General features: G+C 35.3%; 1 protein-coding gene across 1 annotated transcript in view; it reads right to left on the minus strand.

Moving 5' to 3' along the window:
* Nucleotides 1-762: 762 nt before the first annotated feature.
* Nucleotides 763-18,821, minus strand: part of LOC135583044 (folylpolyglutamate synthase-like) — a 32,659-nt gene continuing 14,600 nt past the window's right edge. The window contains exons 4-16 of the mRNA XM_065137241.1: nucleotides 18,261-18,370; nucleotides 17,609-17,669; nucleotides 15,044-15,127; nucleotides 14,236-14,292; nucleotides 12,769-12,829; nucleotides 8,734-8,780; nucleotides 8,513-8,590; nucleotides 8,115-8,270; nucleotides 4,170-4,481; nucleotides 3,973-4,051; nucleotides 3,142-3,294; nucleotides 2,221-2,411; nucleotides 763-1,285 (exon numbers count right to left, since the gene is read on the minus strand). Of these exons, the coding sequence (XP_064993313.1) occupies nucleotides 1,226-1,285; nucleotides 2,221-2,411; nucleotides 3,142-3,294; nucleotides 3,973-4,051; nucleotides 4,170-4,481; nucleotides 8,115-8,270; nucleotides 8,513-8,590; nucleotides 8,734-8,780; nucleotides 12,769-12,829; nucleotides 14,236-14,292; nucleotides 15,044-15,127; nucleotides 17,609-17,669; nucleotides 18,261-18,370 (1,449 nt within the window). The 3' untranslated portion in view covers nucleotides 763-1,225. The remainder of the gene's footprint in view (nucleotides 1,286-2,220; nucleotides 2,412-3,141; nucleotides 3,295-3,972; nucleotides 4,052-4,169; nucleotides 4,482-8,114; nucleotides 8,271-8,512; nucleotides 8,591-8,733; nucleotides 8,781-12,768; nucleotides 12,830-14,235; nucleotides 14,293-15,043; nucleotides 15,128-17,608; nucleotides 17,670-18,260; nucleotides 18,371-18,821) is intronic.

Below are 18,821 nucleotides of genomic sequence, written 5' to 3' on the forward strand. Positions count from 1 at the left end.
AAGGTTTTCGATTTTGATCTTCAAATATGAACCGGTCCTGTTCAAATGAAAAAAAAAATCTTTTAAAGCCCCGGTCATCTGATCCTTTACGGCTCATGACCTGTCGTCCGCCGCCCGCTGTTAACCTCTTTTCGGCTACTTCTCCATCTTTTTCTTTTTCTCCAACTCCTTCCTCTTCCTTCCTCATCTTTCTTCTTCACCTCCTCCTCCTCCTCCTCTCTCTCTCTCTCTCCACACGACATTGGCACTGCAGTATATTCTAACATTCCACATGGAAAAATGGACCAGATCTATACCAATCCAGCCATTGACCGACACAAGTCTGGTACCCGACATTAAAGACCTTGCAATAAGCACCTACATTAACCCCGTCCAAAGAATGGTTTTGCACATGCTGCTGGAACGCTCATCTACTATGTATCTATACAAAGGAAACCCAGTAAAAGTGATTTTTGGAAAGCATCAAAGAAGATTGGCAGTGGAAAAGGCAAAAGTGCTGGAAGCATTGTTGTGGCCACCTTTCGTCTCATTTCAACCATGGTTTAGGCAGGCAAACTCATTATAACTGAGCCAGGCTTGATTCAAGATTCCAAGGATCTCTGGATAACAATATCCAACCAGCTACCGTTTCTAGGAGTCAAAACAACCATTTCTAGGCTGATAGATGAAGGAACGATGTCATAATCTAAATGCAAAACTAGAAGGCATATCTTTATTAATGTAGAACTAATATGCTTGATTCTTTGAAATTTAAACAAACAGTAGAACTAATATGCTTTGGAGTAAATTGTATAAATCAACAATGTAACTAACACAACAGAAGTTATTTCCATGCTATAATCTACACACAATCTTTATGCCATCTGGCAAGGAACACAAGCGTACCTTGATTCTTTGAACATCTTGTCCACTGACAGAAGTACATTCTTGATTTCCGGAAATGAAGTTCTGTTTCTGGGTTTCACATGATTATTCCCCATGTTTTATGATTAACTTTAGCTCCATTTCTGAGAATTATTGCCAGAGCCATGAACAACTTAAATCTGCTTCACACAGTTGGCAAGATAACCAGAACGGATCAATCTTGCAAAAATAATTGAATTAGAAAGATTCTGATGGCTCAAAGAGACCACCATATAATCCATCAGACAGTGCAATTTCCATCATGTTGCATGCATGAAAAGAATATTGCTTGAATGTTTGAGTGTGAGGCTTAATGTTGAGATCATCTTCTCAAAAGCTTCAAGACATCACCCACCAAATGCAATGATCCTGTGACAAGAACCTGTATTCATTCTGTTAGTCCAATAACACTAACTCACCTTCAGCTAAAAGAGCCAATAAAGCTATCAATCATTTTTATTAGATAGAATTCATCAAGAAAAACCTAAACCAGGATTTATTCTACTAGGTAGTAGGTAGAATTCATCGAAGAAAACCTAAACCAGGTTTTTCTTGGTCCAGCTAGTTTGGACCAGCTGGAACCATGCCGACTGTATGCCAATGTAGTGTAAGTCAGTATGTCACTATCTAGTGGACTCATTCCAGTCCAATAAGGGACCAATATGAGTCCAACATCCACATTGAAAACCGTGACTGGTGCAAGTACCGTTTATTCTCTATTATTTTATTCAATGATTCTAGGTGATATACATTGGTATTGCATATGAAACTCAATATCAGATCAGAATTTAAAACCTTAATTTAAGTATATGTTCATTTAATCAAAATTATAGATGATATATGGACACAAATGTTGTGCAATTTTAGTATGCAAGCTGGCATCAGAAATGTCATCAGAGATAAAAGAGAGGGAATACTATGAAATTTACATTAGTGCAAGGAATGACATTTATTGTAGAGCTCCTCAACATTCAGAAATTGAACATATATAGGTGAAAGTAAACAGATAATAGACGGTTCAAATTAATTGAAAAGGTAAAATTTTTAATCCCCCTAAACACAGGAAAAATTACAGGAAGAGTTAATTCAGAATTTAGGCTTTGATAATAGCTCATAAATACATTACATATGCACATGATAAGTATTCAGATGCATAAAATCATACAAAAGTATGCAACATTGTAACATGTAAATAATCTATGATATTGTCTGCAAACTATCATTTCACTACTCTGTTAAAATTTGCTATGGAACTTCAGTAATTGTGTGGCATATCTGCTAATCACTTTTTAAAATTTTAGAATGTAATGTCTTTACCTGAAGATGAAGTGAAGGGTTGTCCTTTGCATAGTCTCTCAACCATCTTATAGCCAATGGTAATGATGGAACTACTGCACTGGGAGAAAGATCTTTAAGAACAGGAACACACTTTTCCTGAGGCTCCCCAGTGACATCTTCATGAGTTTTCCCAAGCTTCTGCATCTTGGAACCATTATCATTGACTAAATCTGATGACAGAATTTGAAAGTTAAATACAATTTTACAGTTGGCCTGAATGTTGCAGTAAGCAAAGGACTACCTACTTAATAGTTCACAGCATAAAACCAGAACATTAAATAGTGTAACAGGAGAAAGACTCCTCAACTACATATCTACTTGAAGTTATAAATCAGCTCAGAGTTGACCCTTCATCCTCCCTTACACAGCTCTACTCAGAGTAATGGCGAGTAAGAAAATAATAAATTGATCATATCAATATGAATGAGGATACTGATTTTTTAAGTGTGGGAGAATGCTTGACAGAGATCAAAGTAAAAACTTGGTCGTATTGGATAACTGCCAACAGAATAATTTCAATTGATGCAGAAAGAAAGATGGTGAAAGAAAAGCGATATAGGAACCAAAATAATGGCATAAATTAGCATTGATCAGCTTTAAGAACATAAGGCCTTAACAGAAGCATGATTTGTAGTGCCATGCCTTGCAGGATCATGTGATCCGGATATGATCTAGTTGATTCAATAGAGGTCAATGAAATCGGACCATCCCAGCTTACTTATAACAGATTTGCAGATATTATTTCAGCAAATATGATCGACCATTACAACCAATTTCTGGCTCATTTCACTAGATTTGCAACTGATCTTGCAAACTTTGGTCAGTGCATGGCTAACATCATATTTCATAATCTGAATAAAGAAATAACATTTGCAACAAGAAGACAAAGTTGGATTTCACCTTTTTCTTGGATTAATTTATCCCAAGTTCTTTGGAGGGTGGACTGCCATGACAAATTTGCAGGAGTATTAGGTGCTACAATTGATGACCCGGAATCAACTCTATGATACACCGACATGCTGGGAACAAAAAGAGCTTTTGAGAAATGGACACCTGAGGAAACACAGATAACATTATGCACAAATCAACAATAAACATAAACATAATTCTTGTTCGGAAACATCTATACTCAATGATAAAAAGGATATATCTGTCGTTAAAATGGATCATATTATACAATCTATATCATTTAGCTCTCAATGATGGACCTTACCACTATATCCCCTTATTACTGGGTATTTGTTTAACTTTTAAAATTGATCAAAAAATTTCAAAATCTTTTTTCACTCTCATTCCCTTCCTTCTAGACCAAGTCTTAAATGATAGAATATGTGAAAATAAAAAAAGGTAAGGCTGTGATTCAGCCATATAACATGGTTGGACCAGTCATTTAAATGACATCACTCTTGTCATAACAAGGTACCATGCAAAAGATCATGAACATAAAAAAAAAAGAGCAATATCTTTTTTTTCTTTTTGCAAAGGATATGAAAACCTTGCTACCAACAATCAAGGTCTCTACCAACTACCTTAGCTGACATCTTCAAAATTTGTTAGATGAGGTTACAAAAACTCAATCCTTAAGTGGGTCTAGTACACCACCCCAATGTTCTACATATAAAAATAGAGCAATATCACTCCATAGTAACATTTAAACAAGATAAAAACTAAATAGTATCTTGTTTTTAGGTGGTAAAACTGAAGAGAGTTCACTGATGTAAGAGTTAATACCATTTGAAGCACATATGTCGACAAGTGGTGGAAGCAGAAGTTGAGGGTCTCTCTTCTCCATGCAGTTAAACAAAAGAATCTATTGAAAAGAATTAAATAGCACAATGGAATTTAGTACAGGCCTCTAAACAGGAAAAAGAATAAGCAAGAAAGATCTGTATTTAACAAAGTCAGATGACTTTATAACCAAATCTCACCTTCTTAGATGCTTTCTTAGATTCACTAGAATGCTTATTCTCATACAAACTAGAATATCCAAGTTCTTTCACAAATCCATTCTTCACAAACTGCTGGGCTTCTCCTACAGCACTGGAGAACCACCTTGCACAAACCTCCATGCTTTCTGGACTATGAGCACCATCCAAGTAAAAGATCAGATCACCAGAATTTCCATATGGGATCTGCTCAAGCATTTTTGGCTTGTCAATAATAGTTTGAGCTCGTCCACCAAGTCTGGCAGTGGAAAGGCCTCTGAGAAATCCAACTGGTAAGCCTTCTTCTGGGTTATCCTGATGAAAACATAAAAGTTTATTCATATATATAGCTGAAGATGAAACTACAAAATATCACACTATATATTTGCTTCACAGATTTAACTATTTGGTATAGAATAAAAATTCCGGTGCTCAGTGTGCAATGCTACCATATATACATAAATACATAAGATCATTTCTTGCTGAACCTTTTCTCCAGCAAATAAAAATTTTATTTCTCATCACCAAAGTACAGAACTACTGGAACAACAAAGAATTTGCTGCTTCTTTTATGTGAACAAAAGCATTAATTAGTGACTAATTAATATTTCACGACTATGTCCTCTATGTGAACAGGCAAGTGCTAGAGATCCAAAAACTCTCTATGTTTCAGAATTGTCCTGCAGTGGGTGCTCCTTAGGAAACTTTGCTGCTACTGTTTTCTCAATCTTGTTTACTGGTAGTTCTTCATGAAAAAGAGGTTTGCTAGAAGTTTCTTTGTTCTTTCAACCCAGATGATATAAATTGCTGCAATAAGCACTCTTTCTGAGGATTTTATAAGATAACTACCAGTACAATTAACATGATAGCATTTCAATACCTGACCAAAAAATAGTAGTAGTTATGTTCTGCAAAAATTTAACAGACAAATACTTAGTAGCTGAACAAGTAAAACAGTGGTGACTATCATTTTCATTGATGTTTAACAGAAGATGTGCGTAGAATTCTGCAAATCCTTTCTTGACAAGATTTCGGGTCTCTTATCTTCATCCAGGACACAAGAAGAAGAGGATGCATAAGTGAGGATTTCAACAACAGTCTGACAATGGTTTCAGTGACCTATTAAACTGATACGATAACCGTACATCAATGGTACACCAATCAGGGTTTTGAATACCGGTCCGTAGAGCTCAGTACGGTACGTACAGATATATATAGTCGGTACACTAGGGCGTACCGATGGTATACGCTAAAACCTTAAAAATACATTTACCTACCACACCAGGGCGTACCGATCGATATGCCTCGGTAACGGTTGAAATCCTGGGTGGTACCGATCGGTATGCCTCAGTACCAGTCAAAACATTGGGACTGTCTGGTAGAGGATGGTCCGCATACCAGTATCCTCTCGGACTGGTACGTACCGCTAATACCGGGCGATACACATCGAAATTAAGAACTCTAACACCAACCACATTGCACCGATGTCATTGAACAAAATAATAAAAATGAACCACATATGTACTCGTAACAAGCTATACATTGTGATACCGATACTTTGTGAGACTAATAAATATTGGTTGGTATGTGTCGGTTTGACCAGTACTTAAACCTTGTGCACAAGTACTTTGTGTTTATGCCATATCCCCTCATACCATCCCATGAGTTAATTTTCTCCAAAAGCAACTCCAAGTTTTGCTTTCTTCCAGAACCTTGGTAAATAGGATCTCAAATTAATTGTCTATCCTCCTTTCTATTGTTATGTGCTTCATACACAAATCTCTGTCCATGCTGGCCCACATATTTTACATTTTAAGGCCATCTATGGCAAATGCTGAATATTCTCTGGATTTTCTTGCAAACTGAATAAGGAAAATCCAAATTTCATGCATAACTTAATTCTAAATAATTTCTAATATGTAAAAAAACCAATTTTTGGGTGGTCTTCAAATATATAAGGAAATGCATATCTTCACAATTATGAAAAATAAATATATAAAAATTGACAGTTTCCTCCTCTTCCTAAGAAGCATAGGGCAAGAAAGACTATGATATCCTAGTCATAAATAAAGTTGTGTTAAGCGGTCTGCTTTTGCAAAGATTACTCTTACTCATTAGTTTAATCTTATTGTACATGTCACTATTATCTTTGCAAACCTCACAAAAGGCAAAAACTAAGGATGATGTCATCTAAATGTACTTATTGATTACATACACAGTAACTTAACTGTGATGAGCGATCTTTTCTTTTTTCAAAATGGATGATAAACCTACTCTGATATACTTTGCTAGGACCTATGGAGAACTGCCTGTAGCCCAACCATGTCCTGACACTGAGACCTGTTCTTTCTCATACCAGGCAGTCTCATCATGTGATCCGTATTGGTCCTCTTCCTCAGCTGCTATCAAATAAAACAAGATGAACATGATGGATCTTTTGCCTTATCTAGAAATTGATCACCCTGGTTCTTCGCTGCACACATCCAACGTAACATGGGATTTGAGCAATTGTTATAGAACTCTTGATCAAATGGAACTACCCAGCCTCCTCTGTTTCGTTATCTAGCTCATATCCACACTATCTAGGCTGGATTCGCAAGCAGATTTGAAGCGATCTTGATCAAGTCCGAGCTTCTCTGGCTTCGATTGAATTAGATCCAAGTTGTCTTTATAGACCAGGTTTGGAATGAGTCGAAAGAACATAGAACTTAAGAAAAACTAAACAAAGAACAAAACTTCAACAAAGAAAACTATCCTAAATGAGCTAACTTTGTCTCGGGTTTACCCTTATTTAAAGATAAATACCCCTCTGTTTTTAGTTTAGCCCTTGATTTGCAAAGATTCGAGGAAAATTGGGAGTTTGAGAAGTAAATTTGAGAGATATTAAGCAAGAATGGGACAGAATGAGTGAAAGAGGGGAGAGGAAAGTAGATGTGATAGGATTAAAGTTGGGCACAGATCTGAGAGCAGGCAGTAGGATCACTACGTAGTTTGTATGTGTACTGACTACTGATCGGTACACATAAAATGGCATTTTTATGTATGTACTGATCATATTTTGATCTATACACAAAATGATGAATCTTCCACTCAGTATAGCCTGTCTTGAATCGAACTGGGGATATTGGGTAGTATGCCCAAGCTTATAAACATTGAGTCGGACCAAGACCAAGTACATTAATGTATTCTCAAGTCTCAACAACCAAGAAAGAATGTGAGATTATAGTTAAGACAGATGGAGTTGATTCTACAAGCAAAAGTGTTGGATACCTTGGATCTATTATCAGTAAGAACTTGGCATTGATGAGGACACATTATTTATAGAGTAAAAATTGGATGGCGAAAGTGGATAGGAAGTGTTGAGCAGTCTATTAACATGTATAAAAAGTTAGTTGAGATGACAGTGTCTAGGTAAATATGCAAAGTTGCTAAAAAAAGATACAATTAGAAATGCTTTCATCTGCATGACAAACAATTAGATATAGCTTCAATTGAAGATAAAATGAAAATCATTTAACATGGTCTAAACATGTTCAAAGGAAACCTACAAATGTAATGATTAGATGATGCTAGTCAATTAGGATTAGTGGTGTAAGGAGAGATCATGGAAGACCTAAGAAGACTTTACAAGAAACAATAAGAGAGACTTCAATGCATTGACATAACCAAAGATATCTTATTGCCCCGACCTCAAATAATTGGGTCATCATGACTAGTTGTACTAGCAACTTCATTTCTTCTAAGCTTTATATTTCCTCATAAGAGCCTTTCAATTTTCTCTAGAATCAACTTTAACCAGAAGCACTTGACCTTTCATAATTGAATGCAATACTAAATTAGCATCTTAGTGTACTTGGCAATTCCCACATTACTAAAATATGATGGAGCATCATTTTTTATTATAGAATATGAAAACTAACAAACAATCAGGTCTTTTAAATGGCTCACATTAGGAGTGAGTTCTGCATGCCCGGTTCTCTGAAGCCAACTTGTGCAAAGAGCAACAGCAAGACCAGCATTTATGAGCTGGTGATCTCCAGCTAATCCAAGCGTTAATCCATTCATCACTGATGGATCAAGTGGGGGAGCAAATGTCAAAGGAATCTGTATTTGGCAAGAAAGGTGAGATCAGTTTTATTTGATCTTGATAATGACAAGAACTAAATAGGAAGATGGTAGAATTCACAAATAAACCCAAACATAATAAGGTATCAAGGTTCATTGCAAAAATTATAACTTAGAACTTGGTGTCATGAACTTCATATGATCAATTCATAATCTTTTTAAGATTTTATCATGGAAAATAATCTTGCAACTGAATAATGTTTTGCATGAATTGAGATTACCATTAACTCGGATGCCCTCTCCTCAAGAGCAAGCTTTGCCTCTGGAAGTTGGGGTACTGTGAATGCAGGAACATGCGGCTTCATGGGGAAAACATTTTTCAGAAAACTCTTCATAAAATGACTGCATAATTGGATAATCAATACAAAAACAATGAAATACAGTGTCTATTTTGAGATACCAGCTTCTCCCCAATTCAGCTGGTAAAATGACAAATTGATACCTTGAAAATCCCAGCCTTTGCTGAAGCAATTTGTCCAATGGTATCTCCTGCATAAACATTTTGCTGTCAATTTTTTTAATAATTTGTTAAGTAAATCAGCACAGAAGCATCATTTATCTACTCTCTAGTATGTTGCATAGATAACACAAACGCATAGCAGGTGTAAACCAGCAACTTGCAATTGCTTTAATAATTAAACAATATATGATAAAACAATGCATGAACCAAATTATTGATTCAGGAGAGAGGTCCCCAGTGATTTGTCCCCATTAGCTGATTTGGCGTGTTTATGGATCATTCCAGTTTTATCCATTTCCCTTGAGAAAATCAAAGGAAGAATTGTGCTACTCAGTTTGGTTTTGTGTAATAATCATCTTGGTTAGTTGGTTCGCAGATGGGAGAACCCGAGTTTGAAAGGTGAAGAAAGCATCTTCCACCTTTTCCGATGGGGTATCATTTAACCTCCTTTTCCTCTCTTCCCACCAAAATATATATTCATATACACTTAAACAAATATTAATAAAACCTATACAAGCACATATATACATATATATAAAGCAAAACAAACCATGGGAATGAAGCACTGTACCAAATAATGATCCCAATAAGGACTGGTATGTCAAGTGGCATGAGTAGGAATATACTCGACTGATGCATGCCAGATGTGACAATGTATGGCTATGCTAGCTAGCACATGGGCAAGCCAGCAGGGCATTGACATGCCAACTAGGCAAACAACAAACTCCTATCTCATGAATGGTCCCAGTAACACAAAATGCACAATTATTAGTACTCATGGTAAACTATGTGGTAAAAAGGCAGTTTCATTTATCAGGGGTCTTTGTTTCATGTACTAGTATCCTATTGATCCATTGGTTCACCACTATGCCCCAGTTGGCATAATACGAAATTGGACTCACAAACTAATACAAGCCAATGACATTGCCAAGACATGCACAGTGGCACACACATAATGGCATGAGACCCTTACTAGTATTGTTCAAATCATGCAGGTATCACACATATCACCTAGTATGTAACAATTTAATTGTGAATTAATAGGTCCATGGCATCAAGATTATTGCCACAAATATTTTTTGGGAAGAGCAATTGGCATTGATGCTGCATTGTTTAATATAGAGTAGTCTGATAGCTTTCTTAAAATGGATTGGACCATCATTTGAACCCATTTGCTAATAAATACCTCATGAATACAATATTTATCAATCAATATGATAATCCTCAGCACGAAAATTTCACAAAGTCATGGATCTAAGCATCAATGTGAGGATTTAAATTGTAGAAATTCTGTTAATATTAGTTTGTCTAGGTGGAAAGACCAAGTCAATGGATATTGTGCTGATCCATATTGGATACCAATCGTACCTAAGGATTTAAACAGTCGTCTATACAACATGTTGGACTCTTGTTCAGCTTGATACAATGTGTTGATATAATATACCATGATACTGCATCTAAGAAGGACTATCAGAAATATGCAATATGTTGATATTAAGATATATCAGAAATATGCAATATGTTGATATTACTTCAGTATAGTCAATGTATTGCGTAAGTCCCATACAATTAAATACCAACTAGTACAGTGATATGGTTCAATATTTGAGTCCCCATTCATGCTAACATGCTCATACCACGAAATTTAAAACATTTGCTAATTGTATTGTCAAAACCAAAGATACTAAATATCACACATATTTTTGTGGAACTGTTTAAAGGAAGTAATATGCACACATGTCCCTTCTCCAAGCAACTACGAAGTAGTTTGAAGTTTGAACTTTGAAGTCTAAAAGAAAATCATGGGAGGTTTGTAGTACATGGTTCTATAATTCAACATACTCTACTGAGTTTTAGTAAATCTTAATTGGAGTGGAATGCGAACAAAGAGCTTGTATGAATCAATATTCTTGTGGAACTATTTAACGGATAGTCATATGTACATATACCCTTTCTCCAAGCAACTACAAAGTAGTTTGAAGTCTGAAAGAAAATCATAAGGTTTTAAGTTGGAGGTTGTATGAATCAACATACTCCACTGAAGCTTTAGAAAATCTTAACTGGACAGGAATGCAAACAAAAAACATGTATGTACCAGAATAGTAGCAGATTTATGTGGAAAACTGATCACAAAAGAAAAAATGCGACATAAAGGATATAAATTAATATAAAATATTAAAGTATATGCATTGTGGTTACATGCTCACTCTCAACAATATCTCACAAATCTGCTGCAATATTTTTGATGCAGTCTCTGAGCAAGACCACTATTGCATGTCTTCCATTGTCCTCCACCTTTGTCAAATTCTTTGATGCATGCACAATGGTCTCTTTGGACTCCTCTGAGAACCTTTCTTGAATATATCTATGTGTCTATGACTCTTAGTATATAATATAAAATAATATATATAAGAGTAATAATCAGAATCCACATGAATACAAGTCTTTCCATATAGATGGGTCAATCAATCTATAAATGACTTGATTGATCCACTTGTATGATCATAAAATAGCAGGATTCAATTACCCTATAAATCGATCCAGCCAATCAATCCACATGCTTAGATATCTCAGCAAAGCATGCTTGGTTAGGCTTATTGATTGAGTCAATATGTCAGTCTTGCTCCATATACCCTGAAGGGTGTCGACATCTATTTTAGCATGAGATAGACTAGCAACACATGATGGATCAACAATTTATATTGACCCTTGGAAAGAGCATAAATGCATATTTTCTGTGGTTTAATTTTTTAGAGGGTTATAAGAGATTACTGACTTCAGATGATAAAATTTTGTTTACATGATAAAAGACATTATCCCAAGGAATACATTAATTTATAAAAATTTGAAATCTCATAAAGTTCAAAATTTTGAGTAAAAATAGATAACAAAGAGGATGAAGATTGCAAGCAATTGGATTTAAGAGTTCATTAGGCTTTAGGTATAGCCAATAGGACACTACCATGAAAGATATATGAGAAAAGTAATTAAGAAAGGAGTGATACATAAATAGTGATAAGAAAGGGGCAATAGAAGCCAAAGGAAGGGGAAAAAAGAGGGGGGAGGAAACAAAGCAGTAAAAGAAGCAACTAGCGAATGTAGGTGGTTAAGGAACAGAAAACAAACATTAGAGTTCATGATATGTCATATGGGCAGGAAAATGTGTTCACATTACATATCATGTTTTTTTTATTACAGGATGCCAGCAACTCTCTAACACAAGGATTGAAATTCCAAATGAAGGAATTGCAATACTTTTCTAGCATTGCACGGGCCCATACCAACTAGCATAGGCCAAAACATGATACAGCCAGGTTTCAGCATCACTGGCATAGCTTAGCATGATGCACACCTCTACCTTTCTGGCATGATGTGACAACCTGATCACAAGAATAGCTGGTTTCGATGTCAATTTAGATATTCTATAAGTGATATTAAAAAAATTATGTATCTTGTGAAGTTATCAACCCATAATCATGCAAAATACACATTTTACTTTAAGGTGAATCAGCAAACTTAGATTATTCGAATGTTATTTGATATTATTTGACAATACTTCTGTTTGTGATCCACATATACAGCTTAACAGAAAGTAACTGACCTACTGCTTAATCCAGAATCTTTAGTTCATGTTGATAATGACTAACAAGTTCAACTTGTTGCTAGCTATTTATCAGTTATAATACCCTTCATATTTGATGGCTAGCTTGCTTGCCTCCAAAAGATAGAAAACTGATTTATGACATCCAAACTCAAGTGATTTTGATAAAAGACATCTGATACTATGCAGAGTCAGAAAATCGACGCATGTCTATGAAAAATATATAGTACCTTCTTTAAACAAAATGCTAGACAGTTCAACAAGGTGACAGATTAAGAAGATGTAAACCTTGTGATGCAAAAATACACTTTTTATTTGCACAACATAAAAATATAAAGGTGAAGGTTTTTGCTCAATCAAGATAAGTGGACACAATCTCATAGCATAAATTCTCTCTCTCAAAAGAAAGCATGTACCTAAAATCTCCATGTGATCCATTCCAAGCGAAGTTATTCCACAAACAACAGGCTCCTTTACCTAAAATTTTACTGAAAGAATCAATAATCTACAGAGAGAATAAAATATTCCAAGATAAAAAATATCATAGAAAGAATATTTCGTTGCTGAAATCCCAAACTGAAATTTATAAGTGGTTCTTGTCAACCTGTATGCGTTGGGATGCACAATGTTTGATCATGGACAAGCTTCTCAAGTGAATAACACTAATAAGTGTGATGATGTTATCCATAGCAAAGTAGGAATACATATACTTTAATTAATTTCAAGAATTCCTACCTTAATTCTCACTAACTAGTGTGCCTACTAACGGATTCTAGTCAATTAACAAATGTTTACAAGTTTCATATTGATAGGTAATCTACCGTCAACCGGTATGTGGTTGCCATATGAAATCCAAATCACCCTCCACCCATCTACCTACGTGGACGAAGATTTAAAGCAGGAAAACACAAACTTTTTTCTCATTCATTATGACAATAAAGACAATCACAAACTTCTTTCTCACCCTTTAAGATATAAAAGCATATTCCGAACCAAGGAGCATGACTTGAGCGTCGAAGAGACCGGGTCAGGAAACCTCTCTCTAAATCAATCTTCGTGCAGGTGACACCTTAGGAGCATGACATCTCCACCTCAAAGACACTTCAAATAATCCTGCATACATAGGTTCGGGCCTTCTTCTGACACCAAAATATGAGGGGAAAATATCGTTGATATCCTAGTCTACCTGACGTGGTTCAGACCCGTGTACGTAGGATTATTCGAAGTATCTCCGAGATGAAAATGTTATGCTCCTAAGGTGCCACCTACATGAAGGCCAAAGTCGAGAGAAGTTTCCCGACTCGGTCCCTTCAATGCTCAAGTTAGTAATTCTAAGTCCCCAAATATGGATTTGAGTAATTTGAAAAAATAAAAGCTTTCCCCCTCTTTGAAATATGTCTTTATACCTTATAGGATGAGAAAGAAGCTTGGGATTGTCTTCCTTATCATAAAAAAAAGATAAGGAAGCTTGTGATTGTCTTCCTTGTCATAATGAATAACAAGGAAGCTTGTGTTTTTCTGCTTTGAATCTTCATCCACGTGGGTAGATGGGTGAAAGGTGATTTGGATCTCACATGGCAACCACATGTTGACTAACGGTAGATTCTCTATCATTTGTCTCCCCCTGAAGGCGTGCTTCGAGACTCTCACGAGAGGGGTTCAAAATGTGTTGTTTAGTTCATCCAGCATGGGAGTGTTCGGAATCTCGTCTTGCAAGTCAGGTTTTCCCAATTCAGGTGTCTCGGACACGTTGGGGAAAAAATAATTAGATAAGTCATGCTTATTCGACCAATTCATGATTAGAAAAAAAGATAATATGGCAATATGAATATACAAGAGATATGGTTGTAACCAACATTAAATAACACAAGTTCGATAAATACCACATTTGTTGAGTCAAATCTTCCCCCAAGACCTACTTCAATAATTGCAACATCAACCTACAATCAAACAGGTCGTCAGCTAAGTGATTAAAACATGCAATCTACTTTTATGTGAGTCACTCCACTTAATTCAATATTGAATACATACGTGTCAATCATATAAAGCAGGAATGTTTAGTAATTATGACCCAAAAACATTTTAGGTACAGAGCCTTCATAACAAACAAATAAGCTTTGTTAGATCAGCCACTTGAAATTTGTTACTTGTATTAGGGATGATGACCACAACTCTTTTAGTAATAATAAGGATATTCTGAATGTCTACACTCAGTATTAGAAACTTATGATCAAATCCTTGTTATACTAATGAGAAAAGGTATACATGGCTTGAACTACATTACCAGTCCTGTTACCTTGGATGAGATTCACAAAGCTAGGTGTTCTCCAGGCTTGGATCAAAGCCCAGGTCCCAGTGCACTCATCTTAGAATTTTATAGAAAATACTAGAATATCATCTCATCTAAGTTTGGATTATGAGTTAGTAGGTAAATTGTTGCAAACAATTCCAGAGCTCTACAGTAAAAGTAGTAACAATGCTAATACTAGAATATCCACCGGTCATAAGTCCTGACATTCAAATTAACAATAGATAGGTATTTGAATTTTTATTGCAACAGAAATGTTACTTCAAATTTTCTAGATGACCAACTGAACAAAATAAACAAACATATATTTCTTCGTTGTCCATACAATGCTTTATGTCATGCATATTACCATCTAGTCTCAGAAGAACATTGGCAATTCTGACCTTTTCAGATACAAATATCTTAAATGCCAACACAGTTAGGAACTGAAATAATGGAGGCATCGGCAAATCCTCATCCACACTCTCCTGCAAAAAGAATTACCCTTAATAAGCATTTTTCGCACCTCATTTTATGTGGTCTCCATATTATCAACAGAGGGTTAAAAGGTTCCTAAATTTAAAATGTAGTTATATAAATATATTGATAGCAAACATTGATTGATTCTCTGTTTGAATGTTGTACGGCAGTTTTTTAAACCATGCACTCCTACTAATCCCAAGGAAGATTACACAAGTAAGATTCCCAGTTAAATGATCACTGTAATATGAATTACCACATAAACTCTTCAGCAAAACGTTAAATAAGGATTTTGTAACCATAGATATAGATACCATTTACACTTACACTTATTCTCAGAAGTTGATGGCTTCATGAGCACACATAACGCATTCATAGCTGTAAAGGAAAGTAAAATTGGAAGGTTGAATTAAAACTTAATTTTAAGAAAGCCCTTATTAAGATCTTGGAGGATTTCATCTTGTAAATCCTCATTCTAGAGGTTTTAAAGATCAATATATCCAGTAGACAAATGTGTGTCCTTCATCAAGGATGTGACCATATGTACGAGCAGCTGCAAAAATTGATTTAGATCTATGAGAGGGATAAGATATGCAGGATTTTCTTCTATTCCCCCTCTTCATATTATTATCATGAATGTGTATATCAATGTGATCAACCACGCTAAGAATGTAGGTACGTCAAGTGGATTAATCTTGATAACATCAGTTAGAAATGGCAAATTAAGCCCAAATTGAACCTAGCCAAATCAGGGAAATTTTTTTATGGGCTTGGCATCCAGGAAAACCCATATGCTATAAGTTCAGATAGTTCAATATGGAACTTCACCAACCTAAATGCAAAATAAAGTAATTCTAATAGGATCTAACACTTGTCTCAACCAAACCCCATAGCAATTTCTCCCTAACCCCTCTCCTGACTATTTAACATGTCTCAATCATTGCCTTTTCTCCTCTTCCTCGACCCATTTCTCTCTCCCTCTCCCTCTTTGACCAGGAAGAGCTAAAGAAGCTAAGCATCACAAACAGCATGGAAGTGGTGGGCAGCAATCCAGGTGGTAGTGCAATCAAGCAAGCCTTTTCTCCATGTTCCTTTCTCTCCCACCTCTTCCTCTCACACTCTCCCTTCTCTTCCACCTCCCTCTTCTTCCACACACTCTCTGTCTCTCTGTACAATTAAACAGATTATCGATTCCCATAGCCTGGACAAAGCAAGCACAGTGAAAAATACCTTTTTTTCAATTGAGGAATGAGGTAGAGACAAGTTGGTGAGCTAGGATGAGGGGTTGGTTGAGGAATGGTAAACCTTTACCTTCTGCACCCTATTGCCAATACTTACATCAGTAGAGACATTCTCCTATGTTACAGATGACACACCTCTGGGGGGTTGTTGAAGTATATCTAGAATCTCCAATAGCTTTAAAAGAAAGGACCTGTGTGATTAAAAGATAGAGTAAAAGATATATTTTTTCCAAAATTAAAAACTTATATACTCCTGGAACACCCCCATATTTACACCTTGTCTGCATCCATTGGATTTGTCATTACTTTGAGATACATTAAGGTCTTTGATTGGTGATTATTAAGACCTATAGGAACAAATTTATGAAGAAATACTATGAATTTTTTATTTAGAAAATTAATCTAAAGCATAATCAAATTGTTGTATTTGTAAATGCGATATCAAAATAGCATATAATAATACAAAATTTTCTTCATACATGTTAGATTGAATGATTGAGATCTCACATCTTAAATCAAATTTGATTTTGGATAACCATGCAATAAGAGAATACCAATCTAAATCAAGTTTGGTTTTAGATACCAGTTGGTGCAGACTCCAACTGATATTTGCTAACCCAAAAGATCATGTACTGGATATGATCCACCATTGGTTGGATATTATTTTTCACTATTTTTACTGGTTGGTAACTAGGTGGGTTACAATCACCCACAAGCTGTACGATACTGGATTACATTGTGTAATGCTGAATAAAGATGTCTCAAACTGTAAGAAGGGATGATTTTTCACCAGAACTCATCCAGTTTAGATGGGGTTGGCATTGTAACAGTTTCATAGAAAAACTTCAGAATGATACTTCAACCTTTAGACCCGACATCATGTGCAATTATAATATGTACAAAATTTTCTATTAAGAGTATATTCATAAGTAGAATCTCTAACTGAATAAGTAAATTCTAGACCAAAGTATCAATCCAAAAATTAACAAAGGGGCACTGAAATGGAAGATCAACATCATCAAATATGACAAAGTTTACCTAAAGGCTAAAGCTCATATAAACAAAAATTGGCCATTCTCCTTGTTTAATCATCTAGAGTAAGTTTTCATTCCACTATCACATATATCTCTTCAGGATTCCATGAACTTTTACTAGTATCAAGATTATTGTTAAGGTGAATAGCTTGTTCCTTCTAAATTCTATCAAGGTTGGGTACATAATGGAAAAATGAATAATACATAAACACACCTTCAATAGGTTCCAACAATCCCAAAAGTAATACAAAAACTTATCTTCGGAGATATCTAACCTGCAAAATTATATTAATTGATAAGCATCAAATAGAACAGAAATCTAAAACATCTAAGGGTGAAATTACTAATACAAAACATTCAGTGATCTTCTTTCATCAAGCACCATGAGATTCAATATTCTGGTGTTTAAAATCAAAGAAAACTGAAACAAGAAGAATTCTGTATAATCCAAATTTTACATTAGGAGATTGAATTGTCAATTAAGAAGAACAATCTTTGTGGAGAACGCCGACATTAAAGGCATAAGGATATCATGTATGATTATGAAATAGAAAGCTAGTGCCCAAAAGTAACAAGAACACTGCTAATAATATTAAGAAATTATGACAAAAAGTTTTATAACATTATAAATCGTGGTTTGTCTTACCGGTTCATACCGATATACCGATCAGCTACTGGTACAATATGTACCGAGCTATAACAAGCTATATTGAGCGTACCAACACATGATACATGGAGGGCGTACCAATACACCACTTATACCGATCTCCTATTGGACTGATACGTACCACCCATACCGAGTGATATGATAGACCTTATTATAAACATGGTCAATCAAAAAGAAGCATACTTATGTTAAAACTTACCCATTAATTCGAAATCTTTCTCTGACATCCATTAGATGAGGAGATGTGAATAGTCCCGTTTGGAAACCACATTCACGTAAAATGGCTTCACAAAATGTGCATGTTGAACCCTGAAATTTTCATCCCATAAAAAAAGAGCACCATGGGCATCTCGTTTAATTTTGTTACAGAACAGAATTATGATCAAGACATAAATATAAAATAATAGAAGATAATCTGCAACCTGTAAGCTCTTGGGTAATAGGAAAATAAAATCAAACAGTCAATTGTGAATAAAGGCATGAAAACAGATTACCTCAAGATAAACCATTAATGTATAGAATGCTCACAAGTTACTTAGAATTGAAAGAAACATCCTTGTTGTATACAGACCAATAGTAACAAAATAAAATATCAAATAACTCAAAAGGAAAACAACTTGATCATTTAATATTTGTTATTGACAGCACAGAGTGAAAGATGACACATAAACTAAATAGGTTTCTGTTCAACCATAATTACATACGCCAATCTGGTACTAGTTTTGATAAGTCACCTGATTGGTGTCGTGCCAAAATGCTG

This window comes from Musa acuminata, chromosome BXJ3-1 (genome assembly GCF_036884655.1).
Source record: "Musa acuminata AAA Group cultivar baxijiao chromosome BXJ3-1, Cavendish_Baxijiao_AAA, whole genome shotgun sequence".
Classification (NCBI taxonomy): domain Eukaryota; kingdom Viridiplantae; phylum Streptophyta; class Magnoliopsida; order Zingiberales; family Musaceae; genus Musa; species Musa acuminata.